The sequence below is a fragment of the Lutjanus erythropterus genome, chromosome 8, assembly GCF_056507025.1.
Source record: "Lutjanus erythropterus isolate fLutEry1 chromosome 8, fLutEry1.hap2, whole genome shotgun sequence".
Classification (NCBI taxonomy): Eukaryota; Metazoa; Chordata; class Actinopteri; order Lutjaniformes; family Lutjanidae; genus Lutjanus; species Lutjanus erythropterus.
Genome location: NC_139324.1, coordinates 6,999,965 through 7,017,911, shown reverse-complemented (window position 1 = coordinate 7,017,911; position 17,947 = coordinate 6,999,965). Strand labels below are relative to the sequence as shown.

The 17,947-nt window shown below is 41.0% G+C and overlaps 1 protein-coding gene across 2 annotated transcripts in view; it reads right to left on the bottom strand.

The window, feature by feature from the left end:
- Positions 1-17,679, bottom strand: part of ccdc80 (coiled-coil domain containing 80) — a 38,710-nt gene extending 21,031 nt beyond the window's left edge. The window contains exons 1-5 of one of the 2 annotated variants that reach the window (XM_084724355.1): positions 16,108-17,679; positions 13,943-14,140; positions 11,286-11,764; positions 9,505-9,852; positions 6,668-6,824 (exon numbers count right to left, since the gene is read on the bottom strand). In XM_084724355.1, the coding sequence (XP_084580481.1) occupies positions 6,668-6,824; positions 9,505-9,852; positions 11,286-11,764; positions 13,943-14,140; positions 16,108-16,783 (1,858 nt within the window). In that variant the 5' untranslated portion in view covers positions 16,784-17,679. The remainder of the gene's footprint in view (positions 1-6,667; positions 6,825-9,504; positions 9,853-11,285; positions 11,765-13,942; positions 14,141-16,107) is intronic. The other variant, XM_084724357.1, reaches the window with a different exon arrangement.
- Between the last annotated feature and the right edge of the window lie 268 nt (positions 17,680-17,947).

Genomic DNA, 17,947 nt, shown 5'->3' with positions numbered 1-17,947 from the left:
CAGGGGTCCATGAACCATATCGTACAGCTGCCTGGTTGCTTGTAATGCTTTAATAAATAAATAAAAAGTCCTAATTAAATAATGAAGTTTAAATTGAGACGTTTGGACTTACTGTCTTATCTATTGTCCCATTAGTTTAGATTACACTACTCTATGCATCTTAAAGACAACTGAGACTGCGCTGCACAAGCACAAGTGTTTGGTGTCAAGGATTCGCCATCATCACTCCCTGCACATTATGATTACATAAAGATATTAAGGAGTGGTGAGTCTGCAGGTGGATGCTGGGGTGGTGGTGAGGCTGACAGAGCAGGCAGTAATACTGATGCAAGGCAGCAGTGGCACTGACAGACAGAGGGAGATGGGAAATCTTTGCAGTTTAAGTAGAATGCCAAGTTGGGAGGGAGTGTTTGGTATATTACTATGGAAAGTGAGGACGGTCACGTGTGGATCAATTTGAACCTGCTCACAGGTGTCACAGTCCTGGGGTTTATCTGGTGATTTCCTGTTTTATTTTGTAGTCCTGGTCCTCCCTCATGTGTCTCGACTTTACTTCCTGTCTTTGTCCTTTTCCCACCCTTTTTGATTACCATGTGATTCAGCTGTGTCTGATTAATTCTTTGTCCATTTAGTCCTTGTGTTTCTCTGTTTCTGTGTCAGCTCATCGTCCTGGTGTGATCCCCTGTGTTTCAGACTTTTGTTGCATTTGTTGGACTTTGATTTTTTTTTTTTTTTGGTCCTCATTTGCCCTTATTTTTGTACTCTAGTTTGACCTGTCAGCCTCGCAAGTAAGCTTTATGTATATTGTTTCTTTATTAAAACACATTTTTAAGTGTTTCACATTTTTACTACATTTGTGGTGACTTTGCAGTAGGTGCTTCATCATCTGTTTCCTGGCAAAGATCAGCGCTCTACTGAGTGAATATGATTCATTCAGTGTAATGTTTCTTGTGCTATCCAGCATTTTCAGTAGAACTAGTGAAACCTAAACATAAAACACATCTCAGCTTTAGCTTTGATATTTTGACTTAAGAAATTCAACTGAAAAATGTAAATCTGACTTTTTCCTCTTGAGACGTTCAGTTACTACATCTGACAAATAGAAGCTCTTACATCACTGTAAGAAAGCACAATTGCGATGATTTCCCATCAAATAAACTGAACTAACACAAACACAAAGTGAGTGTGAGCTCACATTGTGATTTCCAAAGAAAATGTGTTTTCCATTGCTAAGCTCAAAACAATGTTCCTGTGAAAACTGCGCCTGACATAACGGTGAGGAGCAGAATGGAAACATGCAAGGTGAATCCGGGACAAACTCCACAGAGAGCAGCTTTTCTTCACTGATATCTGGCAGGGATGATGAAGAAATTTACTGTATCTGGTGTTTTTACAGGCCACTCCCTTCATGCACGTGTGCACAACACACACACACACAACACAGACCACAGAACAGTGTTTTTTTGGTGGTTAGTGCACCCAATCTGTGCTTTGTAATAAGTATGAGCAATCACATCAGGAAAACCCCAGCACATGCTGGAGACAGCAGACAGAAATATACAGCAAACAGACTCAAATACACTCCACATACAACACATGGTGCTGACCAACCAACCAACCAACTTGAAACACTATGAGGTCACCTTAAACCGAGGGAGGGGCAACTCTGAAAGAACCAGTTGTTTATATACAGTACGTTCTCACACACACACACACACACACACACTGACCCTCTGAACGGTAAGTGGAACAAAAGTGTAACCCAGTCCTGCCGTGTGTGTGTGTGTGTGTGTGTGTGTGTGTGTGGGTGGGTGGGGGTGAGTGACGTCACCTCTGCACTTTTTCCAGCATTCCATCTGGATAAACCCTCGTTGTCATGTGGGGTGACAGACTCATAAAGTTTTACAAAGTGGGTTTTGCGTGTCCGGATGTGAACGCACACCAACACAAACCTCGGGTTTGAGACAGCTGTAAAATGTCTCCAAATGTGAGGAGGCTGCCAAGCACAAATGACACAGCACATCCCATAAAAACAGCAGTGTTTCTTTCCTTTTCAACAAGCAGTAAGCTAAATAAAATTTTGTGTGTGTGTGTGTGTGTGCGTGTGTGTGTGTCCACTTTCATGGACACATTTCAGAGACAAATTAATTGAGGATTGACTGTCTAATTGGGGACAAAAAACACGTCCCCAATTTGGATAAGCTGATTTTGGAGTCAGTTGTTAAAGGGATAGTTAAATTTTTCAATTTTTTTACCAATATCCAGTGTTTTACCTACAGCGTATGCTGGTTGGCACATTTGAAGAAGCACCAGGACCACTGGTGTAAGAAGCTAAGCAATGTACTGCTGTGGACAGGGTCAGCAGCAAATCTTATTTTAGACACCTAAAAAAAAGCCCAAATCGCTGTTACATAAGTCAAATATAGCTCTTGCCAGAGCCACCAGACTCCTTTGGCAGAAACAGTAATTTTATCTCACAGAACACGGGAGTTGCCTGCCTTAAGCGGTTAGTTAGGTTCCATTATTGTGTGAGTTTGGTGTTTTAAGGGCTTAGTTTATATTCACCAAAGATACATGATAATATATAATAATTAACTTATTGAGGCAGTGATAGTCCAGAATCTCCTGTACTCTGTTTTTGCCAGAAGAGTCTAGTTGCTTTGGAGAGAGCAATATTTGACATATTTAACAGTCCCTGTATGTTTCGTGTAATGGTTTCCTGCTAGAGAAAGTTGTCTGACAGCAAGGTATGGGGGCATGTCGATCGCTGTCATTGATTATAGATTGGTACCTCACATAGCCCTACTTCAAAAAATCCAGACTATCCCTTTAAGCAGTGGTGGACAAAGTACTCAACCCCAGTACTCGAGTCAAAGTACAGATACTCCTGGTCAAATATTACTCAACTACAAGTGAAAGTTGCTCAGTCAAAACTTTACTCAAGTTAAAGTATTAGAGTACTTGCTTTTAAAAATACTTAAGTATTCACAAGTACATGTTTTTAAAAATACTTAAGTATTCAAAAGTACAAATTACAAAGTACATTTTCTAATATCAATACATGCTGTATTGTTTTCATGATGCATTTACAGAAGCTTGTAACTCTCTGAAACCACCTAATGATGCACTGACTTGCTTGTAGAACCACTCTGCTACACAAAGTCTATAGAAACACCTTAAAAACTTCAACATAGAAACACAATCAAAAATTTAAATGACTGAGATTTCTTTCTGTCTTCAGAGGCAGTATATATACATGAATTATGCTGTATTTTTCACCCTTATAAAAACAATCCAACTTTAAAAGTTACCTGGAATAATGAATAATTATAATAACATCTTGAGATTTAATTTTGTCTTTCTCCTGCCATCACCATTACCACTTTTTGTTTGAATGAAAGAGGGAGAGCTTGCTTGTGCTTGTTAGTGCACCTGGACGTATTTCTGCTTTTACATCAGTCCCATTTGAGAGGAGCTACTGTGATTGGTTTCTTTCTGTGAGGAACACAGCATGTGACCAACTGCATTTTAGAAAAGAAAAAACAGCAACAGCTGACTTCAACGATGTGCTCAGTCAAAAAGTAACAACAACCTTCCTAGAAATGTAGTGGAGTCAAAAGTACAATATTTGTCTTTGAAATGTAGTGGAGTGAAAGTCATAAGTTTCCAAAAAAACAAATACTCAAGTAAAGTACAGATACTCAAAAAATGTACTTAAGTACAGTACTCAAGTAAATGTACTTCACTACTGTCCACCACTGCCTTTAAGGCAGTGGTTCTCAACCTTTTTTCTTTGGAGCTGCCCCCAGCCCAAACACACACCAAAAGAATAAGGGACTCATATCAAAGCTTAATTGGCTAAAATGAACATAAATTATTGTTTCCATTCTTAGAACCTTTACATGCGGTAAATGTCTACTTTCTGTTATAAGCTTAACTTTTTTTTTCATTTATCTTTACCATAAATAAAAATGATTCATTATTACAGAGCTTGAGAAGTCACAGAGGTGTGGCCTACCAAGTAGCCTATAATTTTTGAGTGAGGACACAAAAGTTATCTTCTAAAATTGTTTTGTACACAGACTTTTGTGATTTTAGTTATTGTGTAAATCTAATTTTTAAGCCTTGGGGACCCCCATGACTTTCAGACCCACATTGGGAGCCAATGCTTTCAGATTATGGTAAGAGTTGGAGTTAGGCTAGTAGTGACAGTGGGGTAGTGTAGTTATGACGGACCCCAGTATGAGCTATTATGATTGGCCGTGGTGCACGCTAGTTGTTGACACACCACTGATGACAGTGTTGATGCTCAGCTTGTCAGTCTTGACAGATCTTGTGTTATGTATTGTGTCATCAAATTATCAAAAAGTGACCTGATAGTGGAAAACATCAACATATATAGTTTATTACAGAGCAATCATCACTGTGTATCTGTTTATGACAAAAAATATCAAGGTAAATAAGAAATTATTTCTAGCATAGTTATACTAGGTGCATTTCTGACGTTGCAGTCTTGCAAGGGCCCATTCTCTGCCCACACTCTCTATGGCCCCCCCAACCCATGGGCCCCAGTGCAACCCTGTTGCCTGCACATCTGTATTTACGCCCCTGAGTAATACTTGTGTATAGGGTTAGGTTAAGTCCCTAGAGTGATCTAAATCAAAGAGTGTGTGTGAATGAGATGAATCAGGTGTCTCCAGCTCACGCATCAGCACCAGAGGGGGCCGACTGGGGGCCGTCAGGAGGCTGATTGGAGGCCGACTCACCCCTCTCGTTTCAGATGATACACAAGGAAGGTATGTATTCTGGCAACTTTTCCACCTCCTCCCCTGATACACGTGATTCAGACCCCTGTACCAACAGCTGCTCAACTCATCTCATCTATTGTTATAGGAAGACCCACACACTCCCATCTCATCACTAAATGAGCGTAACATTTCTTAGTTGTACAGAGATAATGTTACTGAGGGAGTGAACACCACAGGCTTTTTGGAGCACAGAAGCCAGGATCACATAATCACCAGTCTGCTCTGTCTAGTATCACCTGCACAGTGAAGTACACAATGCTGCGGCTTTGGCAGAGTCTGTGCACATTCTGAATCCTATACTTGGCGCAGAGGTCGCTGCTGAAAGCGTCTACTTTGACATCATGCAAACAAGGTAAAACAAGGACAGGAGAGCAGACGTGGCAGGAGACACCTCTGACCCGCACACAATACAACTTCCCCTGGACTTACTGTAGCTTCAGTAAAAATGCTGAAATTATGACTAAATGTCAATGTTCACAAGTCTCTGACAACTACTGAGTCATTACGGGCCACACCACAACTATAAAGTTGCAGTCCAAACTCCACCATCCACTTGAGTGTGAACACTTTTTAAAACAGTATATTTATATTTATAGTTATTTTTATAGTTCTACTTAATGAGGTGGCCGCCCCTTTAAGATGTTTTTTTTTTTAAATAACAAAATCAGCTGTGGCTAGAATACAGTGAGGCATACACTATTTCGATTCTCTGTTCAGTGGAGAAAACAGAAAAACTATATGTCTTCAACAAATTTAGGAGGTCACAAATTCTATATGGATATTAGTCCAGGGCTAACAGAGTGCTATTTGACTCTACATACTTACATGTTTCCTATAAAAAACAGGAAGTTAGGGAGGGACTTGTCGCAGATATTGATTGGTGTTTATTGTAGCCAATAGAGCTGAATGTGCATCACGTAACACTAACATCTAGGGAATCCAGTACCAAGGTGGTTTTCTTGACAGTTTTGGGTCCTGGCATCCAGGGAGTCAGCTACTAGGAGTGCTAGCTGCATGGCTTAACCAAGCTAACTAGCTAACAGCAGCTACAGTAAGCAGCAGTTAGTGATTACTTTAGCAAGTTAAGCTATCTGTCCATCAGGAAACTGCTTAAATCACCTCAGTACTGTATCCCCATAATCAAATGGGCCATATAACATTTAAGGAATCTTCATTATTTAAGACAGAAAATGTCAAAACCAACCACATTTCACAGTTTAATGTCATATTAACACATAAAGCTTAAGTTTCTTTTTGATAATTAGGCCAGTCTGGTATGTTTATGATCTTGTCTTGGTTAATGTCAAGTTGTCATAACAAAGACATCTAAAACTTTTTTTAAAGTAACAGAATTGACCGAATTACACATAATGAGACCAGTCATAAATGTTCATAGAGACTCCTCCTGTGAAAGAAGACACATTTATGACAAGTCATGTCATGGTTATGATGGTGCCATGTCAGTCTTATGCACACCTGATCTATCTGCACAAAGACAGCTGCCATTTTCTGATAGGTCATTGAATGTATTTTACAGTATTTTAACACTTTTTTGGGAGTTTCAGTTTAGAATGTGAATGATTTTTACAGACTGAGAGGAGAACAAAGTGAAGTGGTTGCAAAATCAAAATACAGCTCTTAGTGGAAAACATTCACTGAGATTCTCATAAACATTTACTCAGAGTAGGTGCATGACTCAGCAACTGCAAAGATCGCTGACAGTCCACACTGAAAAATGCATTAACCCAGATGGAAGTGTTGGTTGGGTTAACGCTGAAATGTCTGAGACAACTGCCAATCATCTACTGCCATGACAGAAGTGAAACTGTGTGCTGTCACTGCATGTGGGAGCTACTCACCCAGCTGGTAATGGTCAATTTTCATGGTGGAGTTGGTCAGGGTGCCAAAGATAGTGATGATGGAAACTTTCCTGATGGCCATTTCACACACAGACTCCAGATACTCATCCCTCTGCTGAACATACATACTGTTCTCCTCACTGGGGGACGTAATCAGCTGCAGGGAGGGAGGGAAGATGGTGTGTAATGATGTAACAATCAATAACTCACCTAAAATGCATTAAAACTAAAGTAACAAGCCTGTTTTGAATATGCAAGGCATACAAAACATAGATTCTTGCATTAAAAAGAAGGGAGTAAAAGTAAAAAGGGTAACACTTTATATTAAGATGCTTGTAATAAGTGTTAGTTCATAGGTAATAAGGTCCTTATAAGATGCTTATTACCATTAATATGTGTCAAATTACTATATACATTATAATAGGATAATAAACATTTTTATTGTTAGATTAAAGGACATTTATAAGTGCAGTTTAACTTACTTCCCTATTATGTCATTGTTAAACCTTAAGTAAGCTTTTGTTGTTGCTTTATTAAGATTTCAACATACTTTATTATGCATTTATTAGCAGTTATTAGCAGAAGGAAAAGGCGTGCAAATAGTAATAATCATAGTAATAATCATGGATCATGGATTAGGATTAATTAACCTTAATAAGCATTGCTCACAGTTTAGATCTACTATCCCCCAAAATCTATAGTTAACTGTTAATAAGTGTATAATAAAAGATTAATTAATCTTAATAAACACTGTTCACACTTTAGATCGAGTACCTCCAAAATGCATAGATAACTGTTAATAAGTGCATAATTAACTGCTAATAAATGCATAATGAAGTATGTACAAAGCAACAAAAGCTTAGTAAAGCATTAGCAGTGACATAATAGGTTAAACTCAATAATGTGTGGAGTAACTCATAAGAGCAATAAAGTATTAACAGGTTTCTTATAAGACTGCTTACAAATGTCTTATAAACTTACTACTTACTTACTATCACTTATATTGTCCTATTAACACATATTATATGTGGATTTATTGCCTATTTATTAATACTCATTACAAGCACCTTAATATAAAGTGTTACCAGAGTTCTCAGAAAAATAAATATTCAAGCTGAAATGGTTAGGGAGGCAGGTTAGAGTGTCATGTATATGCTTTAACACACACACACACACACACACACACACGCACACACACACACATACACACACACACACACACACACACACACACACACACACACGCATGCACACACGCACACACACATAGACATATAGTGTGCTGCAGAGGTGATGTTTACATTAACCTGCAGGCGGAGGATGGGGCATATTTTCCCAGCCTGCCCACAGCACTGCTGTGATAAGAATCTATACTGGCTGCAAAACAGAGACACACAGTCTGTTAGCACACAGCTGTGCAGCCGCTCGGAGAGCTGCTCCGCATAGTTTTTGCCTGTTCACATTACAAACCACTTTAGTGTGGCATTGGCATTCTAGACAAAGGGGAAAGAAGTGAATGATTTGCTGCCCCTGCTTTGTTGACCAGTACAAATTAATCAGCAATAGGTTACTTTTCCAGATATTGAGATTTGTTGGCTTTCATAAGTTTCCAGCACTCTGTTTTGGAAAACAAACTCCCTCTCACTTAAGTTGCAGTATAGATCACCTCCTCCTGCTCCACATGTCCAACTGTTCAGTGAGGCACAGTGGTGCTACATTCAGCTCATTTTGGCTGAAAACTGTGAGGCAAGTCAAAAGTGGAAGGCAATAATTTATGACTGTGATTTTTGATGGCTTTTTCAGACATTTCTGTTGCATCACTGCTCTAATTAGACAGTTTACTTCTCCAACTTCCTGTCACTTATTGTGAAAGGATCACTTTGTGGTAACCACATGTAATATCAACACTTTCCTCACTCCCAGTTTATCAAATATATTAACTTAGTCAGTGCCCTTATGCTTCAAACTAACTAACTGTAGGTACCCCTCTAGTGCATGTGCAAATATGCAACATCTGGGTAGACTTTCAAAATAAAGGCACAAAAACCACTTGGTTAGCTTGAGAGTAAAAACTGACCCTTCCCGCCCATTTTGGCTCTCTGCTCCAATGACAGTTGAATGAGTTTAATACCTTGGTCAGCTGTCTCCTTCCCTGTTTTTGTACTTAATTATGCAATGTATTAGGTTTGTCTATGCTAAAAAGAAAACCAAATTTTGAAGATGGTTAAAAGATGTTGCTGTGGGACCTGTATATAGCCTTGTATTGAACATATGGCAGCAGACTGTGTTTGGCAAGATATTATGTGTTAGCCAATGAGCTTCAGAGGTGTTCTGAGGCAGATTTTGTTACCTACAGACAGAGCCAAGCTAGCAGTTTCCTCCTGCTTTGATGCTAAGCTAAGCCAGCTGACTGTTGCCTTATAATGAACATATGAAGGTAGACTGTACTTGGCAAGATATAATATGTTAACTAATGAGCTTTAGAAGTGCTAAAAGGCAGATTTTGTTACTTTTAAACAGAGCTAGGCTAGCAGTATCTTATATGCTAAGCTAAGCTAGGTGGCTGTGGCCTTATACAGAATAAAGTGGTAAGAAAGTGGTATCTATCTTCTCATCTGACTCTGTATGAAAGTAAATATGCATGTAACCCAAAAAGCTAACTGTTCCCTTAAAACTGGTACTTGCACGTGCTGGAGGTTGGTAGATTAGAGCATTTTAATAATGCTACTGTATGTGAGCACCAATATTTCTCCCTGGTCAAATCCTGAAACAGGAGACTTGCCAGGCAACAGAGGTACTGAGCCTCTTATGAACTGTGAGTTATGTCATGCTCTCACCAGCAGCCGTCTCCTGTTCTCGAAGTAGTCCAGGAAGGAGGCCAGAGATCCCTTTGGAGGGGGCGTGGGCTTCTTAGTGGGCTTCGGGTAGTCCTCTTTCTCAGGGTACTTTAACAGCTTCTTTCCATTTTTCTTTCCCCCGATTTTGCCCTCTTTCCCTGCCTTTCCTCCCCTCCTCTCTGCTTTCTTGGCAGCCTTGTCGTTCTTTTTCTTCCTCTTGTCAAGCTTGTCATGTTTGCCCTTGACCTTCTTGGTGGGGCTGATGTCGGTGAAGGTTTCTGCCTCCTCAGGATCGCTGACTGTTGGCTTGCTGGGCTCGTACTTGTCCTCGTACTCATTATTCAACACCTGCACAGATAAATATGTGTTGTTTATTGATTAAGAGTTACTGTCCAAAACATTTTATGGTAATACATTACTGATTAAAATAACATGACAATGACTTTGCCAGTTCCTAAGAATTTTCGAGTTCCAAGAGCCAGTGTTTCATAAATCTTTACTGGCAAAAAAAATCCCCTCATACACACAAAAAGTGAGATACAGCAGGGTTTTTTGGCAGGTAGCATCACCAGGATCAAGATCCACATCCATCAGAGTTAGCACTGCAATTCCAGAGCCATATAAGCTGTATTATATATCAAGGCTGAGTAGATGAAGAAAAGTCTGATCCCTGCAGATACCACATCAACATACAATCTGAAAAGAGACAAATCGTCTCAGGCAAAGTGTAGTACAATGCTCTCCACAGTGACATTTTAGTAGATAGTAGTTATTTTAGCGGTTCATTTTAACAGAATAGTAGTTCACATCTGTAGGTCTATACTGTATTTTTTAGCCTGGTGTTTGGCTGTACTGTGTAGAAAAAGTCCACAGCTGGGCTGACAGAGCGCACTGGATGCGCTGCTGTGTGCACCACTGGAGCCAGTGTGTGTGTGTGTGTGTGTGTGTGTGTGTTTGACTGAGAGGGAAACAAAGAGGGGGAGAGGAAGGTAGAAAGAGGATATCTGCATGCAGACTCCCTGGAAGTCATGAATACTGAGTCCAACCACTGCTTTGTCACTTGACCTGCATGTCACAACCCATGGTATTTTCTAGAAAATTGATATGAACCTGCCCGCCCTGTGGGTTAACTGGGTCTATTCACATATCACTTCTTTTTTGTTTTGGACGAGCTGAAGCAGAGCTGTTGCTGCAGCTGCATATGGTTCTATCTTACACATGTAGTTGTTGTTGTTCAGTGGTGGTAGGTGTTCTTCTCCTTCCTCCAGCTTTTAACAGCAGACTAGTGCTGTCGTGTTTTCAAAAAATTTGGCATCGGCTTGGTACCAAAGTATTGATTCTAGTGACATCTCTAGTACGGTTGACAAAAGTATTGAAGATATTTTTTCAATACCACTTGTTTAAAACAATAAAATATCTGTTAATTATAGTATTGAAAGTAGTTAAGTTATATTTAAAAAAATCTAGTGCTTGTTCCAGACCTTAGTTCGTCTTTATTGTTCTGAAATTTGGCTTGCAGAAAAACCAGACAGTGTTCACTGATTATTTTGAGTGCCAAGGACTTTTTCCTTTTTGCTGAGGTATTGAAAGAGGTATCCAGTATTGTTTCTTTAAACTGACATTATGACAAAGTTTAACATTCTGGTATTGTGACAGCTACAGTATAGTACGCAGTATCAGAATGAACCCCAAGCACTTTTTACAAGCCAAATACATTTTGCAGTCAAGAAAAAAACAAGTACACTTGAATAAAACACTTTTGCTACAGTTCATTGACTCACCTTCTCTCCCCCGTTCTTCCTCCTGGTGGGTTTGACCCTGGAGGGTTTATGTATGGCGGGTAACAGCTTGCGGCTGTGTGGATCTCTGCTGTCCTTGTCAGTGCGGTTATCTCCAGCCGGGGTAGTTTTAGCCGGGTACCTCTCCCTCTCTCTGCGGTTGTAGTAGTAAGGGTCGGCAGTGGTTCTGGGGGCTGGGAGCCACAGGGCTGTGGTGTGGGCTCTGGTTGTTCTCTGGGTGGCGGTGGTGGTAGTGGGTCGTTTTGTGGTGGTTGTGGTGGTTCTTCTGGTGGTGGTAGTGGTGGCTTTGGTGGTTGTCGTTGTTGCTCTGGTTGTAGTGGTGGGCCGGGTTGTAGTCGTGGTTGTGGTAGTAGTTGTTGTGGTTGGTCGTGTAGTTGTTGTGGTGGTTGTGGCAGCCGTGGTTGTTGTTGTGGGCTTTCTTAGGAGTTTCTTCATTGGTTTTCTTTCTACTGGTGTGTCTACTAATCCACAAACACACAAAGGCAGATAATAGATAAAAGATTTTCTTCAATCACTCTCCCTTTTTATGAGTTAGACCTAAAGACAGTTAGTCCAACAGTCTGACTTAAATTGTTCTGTCAAAATACATTATAGCGTGAAAATCTCCAGTATGTAACATTTACAGCAGGCTTGTCACTCTGTGTGCCAAAACCAGCACAATGGCAGATCAAACCCAGCCTGAAACCAGCCTGATGACTAATAAAACCAATGCCAGCAGGCAGCAGGCATAGGCACATTGTATTTATGTGTGTATATGTGGGTAAGCTTGTGATGTGTGCCAGGTTCATATGTGTATATGCTTATCTGAAGTCAGTTTGATGGGATTTAAATATGAATAAATTATTTTATTTAAGATATGGATGTGTATTTATAGATATTATGCAAAATAGGTTCACTCAATCAGCAGACAAAAAATCATCCCGCAGCAACATTTCAAAAGTAGCCTAATTCTGTCGGAAAACGTGGACTTGGCAACCCTGATTTATTGGGATCTTCTGGCGGAATGGGGCAGAAGTGGAATACAATAATCATAAGTATGTTTTCATGAGTATATAATCACCTGAAAGTAAGAATCATTGTGTTTTTGTGGAATGAGCCCTATATATCCACAGAGGACATGGGTCCCCTATCCTGGATCATAATGTTTCTACAGTAGCCCAAAATATACAAACCAAAAACTTGTAGATATAGCAGTTCACGTTTTTTGCGAGTTTCATGGCCATCGTAGGTGCTCCTACTCACTTGGATGGAGAGTGTGAGGCGAGTGGTATTCAGCTGGTTGCAATCTGCAACCTCGCCACTAGATACCAATAAATCCTACACACTGATGCTTTAAACTGACCCTTTTCAAGTATTACCAGATGACATGCTCAGCCAGTGTAGACCAGGGATCTTCAACGTTTTTCAGGCCATGGACCTCTTAGCTGATAAGACCTAAAACATATATTTTTGGGGCTTCTCTCAGTGCAGCTAAGTCAGCAGCAGATGTAGCATGGCTAATGTTAGGTGTGGGTTTGAGGGTATATCAGAGGCTCTTGCTCTAGAAGTCACAAAACACAAGAGTCTCTGTACACTTGAGATAACTATACAGCTAATGAGCCCCTATGTTTCAATAATATGGTGCTAACTAGGAGGTTAGCTAGCTCATGAGGATTCATGGGTAGCCTTTTATCAATGTTATGTAAATTAAATGCCTTTGGGAGTTTTTTTTTTTTTTTTTTTTTTTTTTAAACGTGTGTTAATGTATATTTGCTAAAAAAAATAAAATAAAACATTTGGAAAAAAAATTTGACAGTTTGGGGGGGACCCCTGGAGTAACTCTGAGGACCCCCAGCAGGGAGTCCCAACAACGTGCTGATGACCCTTGGTGTTGATTTTACTTAAACAATGGCCACCTCTAAAATATGTTTTAGTTGTTGTAAGGATCATGATTTAAACCCACATTCCATAAAAAACAGGTTTTTCTCACATCTCCTCCAGTGATATGTAGCCATGCAGATCGCTTTTAGAGACTGTTCCTGGAAATGAAAGGTCGCTGTGGAGCTTTTTTACACAATGTCCCCATAACTCTAGATAATCCACAAAACACACTGCTTTCCTTGAATGTATTTTCCTCTCATGAAACACCGCCTACGAAAACTACGGGAGACCATTTCTGCCGATGTGATGACAAAAAAGATCCTGTAAGTCATTATAATGAAAAACTTTCTAGAGATAATGAGTTAGCATCTCAGAATAATGAATGAGTATCTCAAAGTGATGAGGCAAAAACCAAAATAATGGGCTTCCATAGAAAACGGTGGTCAGAGTAACGAGGAAAGACTTCTTTTTCTGGAAAGAGATGGTGATGTTGATTTTTTTTTTTTAAATGTGAATTGTCATTGCCATGAGAGCCACAAACAACCACCACCATTGTACTGGAGCGGAGGTTTCACAGACAGGTTTCTGACAATCTGGCCAAACGAAACCAATGTCTGGATGGCTCGATACCGCTAGAGAGAGAGAAAGTATGATATTTTTTTGTGATTTGAACTGTCCCTTTAAATAGATAGTGACTGACAACCCCCAAACAGTGTGGCTTGTGTCTTGTCCTCCTGTGATAATTGTGGAGAGAGAATAAAAATTCACTACATAATCACCTGTGAGTGTTCCCTCCTCCACTTGGCCCTCCACACCTGCTCCTTTGCACTTCTGGACGAAACCTTTCTGTCGGAGCTTCTCCAGCTTCCTCATGGGCGACTGGTCAATCACCTCGTACATGGCCTCCAGCCTCACGGGGTAGGGGTACCTCTCCTCCACCTGCAGCGTCTTCTTCAGCAGCACCATCCCAAACTTACCTGCAGGTCACCACATCACTGATCACATTTTGATACAAACTATGTCAGGTTTTCTGTCATGTTTTCATCCAGTGTGAGTGTGTAAGCTCTGACCATGCACCACGACAGAAAACACTCAGACAGCTCTCTTGAGAAAGGAATTTTTGGAAGGAAATTTTGGGAAACTTAACAGGTATAAGCACCTTCACTTGAAAGGAAAATTCTTCACTTTTCAAGTGGATGTCCAGTCAGCATTGTTGGGAAATTTAGTAATAAATTGGTCAGTGTTTGCCAATTTCTCCAGCTTGCAGTGCCTACATGTACCATGATGCACTACACACGTTTTCTGTTGCCCATGTCGTCATGTATCACACCCTAGCCTGTAGCTACTTTATTGGCCAAAACATAGTGTTAGATGACAGAAAGTAATAATAATAAGTAATATAAAGCCAAATATCACTCTCTCCAAACAAACCAAACTCAACAGACAAAATCTGTCATTTTACCTCATTGAACACAGGAGTTGCTGGACTACCACTGCCTCCATCTGTCAGCTTGATTGTGTTATTGTGTGACTTTGGTGACTTCAAAGTAACTTTTTAAAACATAAAAGTCACACAACAACACAAACAGATTAACAGACTGAGGCAGAAGTAGACCATTATACGTGGTAAAATCACTAATTTCACCCATGGAGTTTGTTTGGGTTGGAGAGAGTGATCTTTGGCTTAGATAATGTTGGTGTCCTGTCGGGAAAGGCTGTCTGATGTCAAGGTTCAGTGGTGAAAATATTCTAAAATACAGAGTACACTTAAACTGATATTATTAGTTTTTTAGGTGAACCTTTTATAAGTGGCTAAAACACCTTTTGCTGCTGTATGTGTCTACTATAATAGGATTGTAAATCACAAGTTTCATCAAAAGACAATATTATATAAGTTGTTTGGACAATAATACAATATTTGCAGATATGACAAAGTCTGCTATGATGTGATTTCCATATAGTTCAGAGGTCTGTGATCTATATCAGACTATGTCATGTGCATTTAAGTCATTCGGTTACTTTTATGTCGATTCCCAAAAAGCAAGTACATTACGATTTAACAATTTCTTTGACACAGAAATGCCGTGTGATTTTCAAAAATAAAAGTGTATCTTAAGATGACAATATAGGTTCATATGCTCACTTTGCATCAATCTTTTTGGATCCCTGAACATTGAATCGATATATTGATTCAGATCGATGTATCATTACACACTTAGTAGCAATTACACTGAGTATTGATAAGTACTTTATACAGCCTCACTTCAAATAATAAGTAATTATCCCTGTAATACCAACTACATCACTGTGGCATCACTGGTGCAGGAGGAACAACTATTTTGCAGCAGAAAAACTCAGATTTCTCAGTAAAGATAACACGCACTGAGGAATGTTTTATTTCATTTACCATCAATGCTGGTTAGACATCCATATGAAAATTGGCATTTTTAATCCTTAATGGGACAGTTCACCACAAAATCAAAGATATGTATTTTTCCCCTGGTCTTTAGTATTGTTTATCCATCTTAATCGTTTTGGTATGAGTTGCAGAGTTTTGGAGATATCAGCTGTAGAGATGTCTGTCTTCTCTCCGACTACTCAGGTTGTGGTGCTCTTTCTTTCTTCAGTAGAATCTGCAGGGACTACCCTCTTCTCTACTAGAAAGAAAGTAGTTCAAACATGAAACTGTCCACAACAGGGTCTGTGGATTATTTTGAGCAGCCTGGTCATGACTTTTGAAAAGAGAGACTTTTTTTTAGTGCTTTGAGCACCACTACCAAAGTGACACCAAGAAATCTAGGTGGATAAACAGCAGTACAGGCCAGGGGAGAAATATGTATTTTGGATTTGGGGGTGAACTGGCCCTTTAACTTGGACTAAGTTGCTGTGGAGAACTTAAAACCCCAAATACAGACTCCAGTTGTGACAGTGATCACCTCCTTACCTTTCTCCAGTTTGAGGAAGCTCATGAGTCTGGGGATGAGGGCTGTGTCCAGCGGCTCCTCCATCACCTTCCCCTCGTTGGTGATCCTCCTCACTTTGCCCCCCATCTCTCCCTCCTGATGAAACATGACAATTTGGTGGACATGTCGCTCGGCCAGCTCGCAGTACACATCTGGCTTGAGGAGAGACATCATCAGGCGGAAATAACCGTCTGAATCATGGGGCGCAGAGATCACCAGGACGCGGTTCTTCCCTGCAAAGCTGGCCAGCAGATTAGGTGACCCGGCACTGCTGGGCATCCGTGCGACCCTGGCTCTGGCTCCCGGGGCGCCCTCATCTTGCAGCATGTCCGGCTGGCGGGGCAAACCGATCTGTCCGGCCACCCCTCCCCTCGGCAGCGGACCCCGACCCTCTGCTCTCCTGCCCTGCACAGTCCCTGCTGGAACAGCCTCATCAGCCAGCACGTCTCCCTCCCCCTTCTTAGTGCCGTGCACCGAGATCGCCGAACCAAACCCGGGGCGCACACGCCCGACCAGGCGCTCCTTGTTCGCTGCGCCCAGCTGGGCACGTCCGAGCAGTACGCGTCTGCGCAGCTTGAAGCGAGTCTGTGTGTCGGCCTCACCTGTCCAGGTCAGCAGATATATGAGAGATAAACTAAGCACGAAGTATCTCCGCATTGTGGCGAGATGTCAGATAAAGTCACTGAGGAAAGAAACAAATCCTGTGGAGTCGCGATCCTGGCGCGTCTTTAGCGCATTTGAGATTGTTAATCAATTAATTCCAGATGAAGATACAGCGTGCAGAGTCTGCACATAATATTCTACCGGTGATGTGTTTCAGAGCATGCCTCCTGCAAGAGGAAATCCGCCTCACTGTCTCCTCTTTAAGGCGAGCGAGAGCAGAGTTTGTTGTGCGTAAAGACAGTTATATCCAAAGCTTCATCTCCGTGTTCAAATATAATCCCAGCAGATCAGGAGCACATCTTTATTACACACACATCCAAACTATGAGATAATCCCTCAGCCCTCACAGAAAATGAATGAAGTATTTCGGAGAAAAGTTCTGGACCATGTCACGCCTCCAAAGTACACTCACGCTCACGTTTACATCCTAATAATTTACCTTACCCACATTATCCTCCAGCATTGTTTATCTCCAGCACACTGAGACGATCTCCTGCGCGCAGGAAGGAGGAACCTCCAACAAAATGCAAAAAAGAAAAAAAAAGAAAAACCCTGCTCTGATTGTACGGGGAAACGCGGCTGTGCTTCTTCCCAGGTTCTCCTTGGCAGAACTGAGCTTTGGAGGCTTTCCCAGAAATGTCTGCACAAACCTCAGCCTCCGGACTCTTGGCGACGCAATGGCAGGACCTGCCCCGGGACTGTCGGTTGCCAGTTCAGTCTGCAACACCCTTTTCACTAAAAATGTTGCAAAGTTTCAGTCCCCGTGCTGGGCTGGTTTTAGGTTTCACTGAAGCACAACGTATTAACCAGCAGACTAAAAGTAGGTTTCAAAATGTGTCAGAAAAGTTGGACACGTTGCCCCCCCTCTCGCTGGACTGATTACCGGGAAGAGAAATGACCAGGATCACACTCAGTGTCAAGTTCCTCCTTTAAAGCCAACAGAGAAACGCCCCCAAAATCCCATCCCATCCCCGTCCACCATGATTTTCTCCAAGTGGACCGTTTTTTCTCATCTACCTCCAGAAGGCTGCTCCTTATTTAGGTGCTGCTGTCCAGAAACAGATGATTTAGAAGGAAATACAGCGCGGGTGTATATTTAAACTCAGGCTGACCATCCATTTACTGTCCTCCTAAATGTTTACAGTGAGAAAAAGCAAA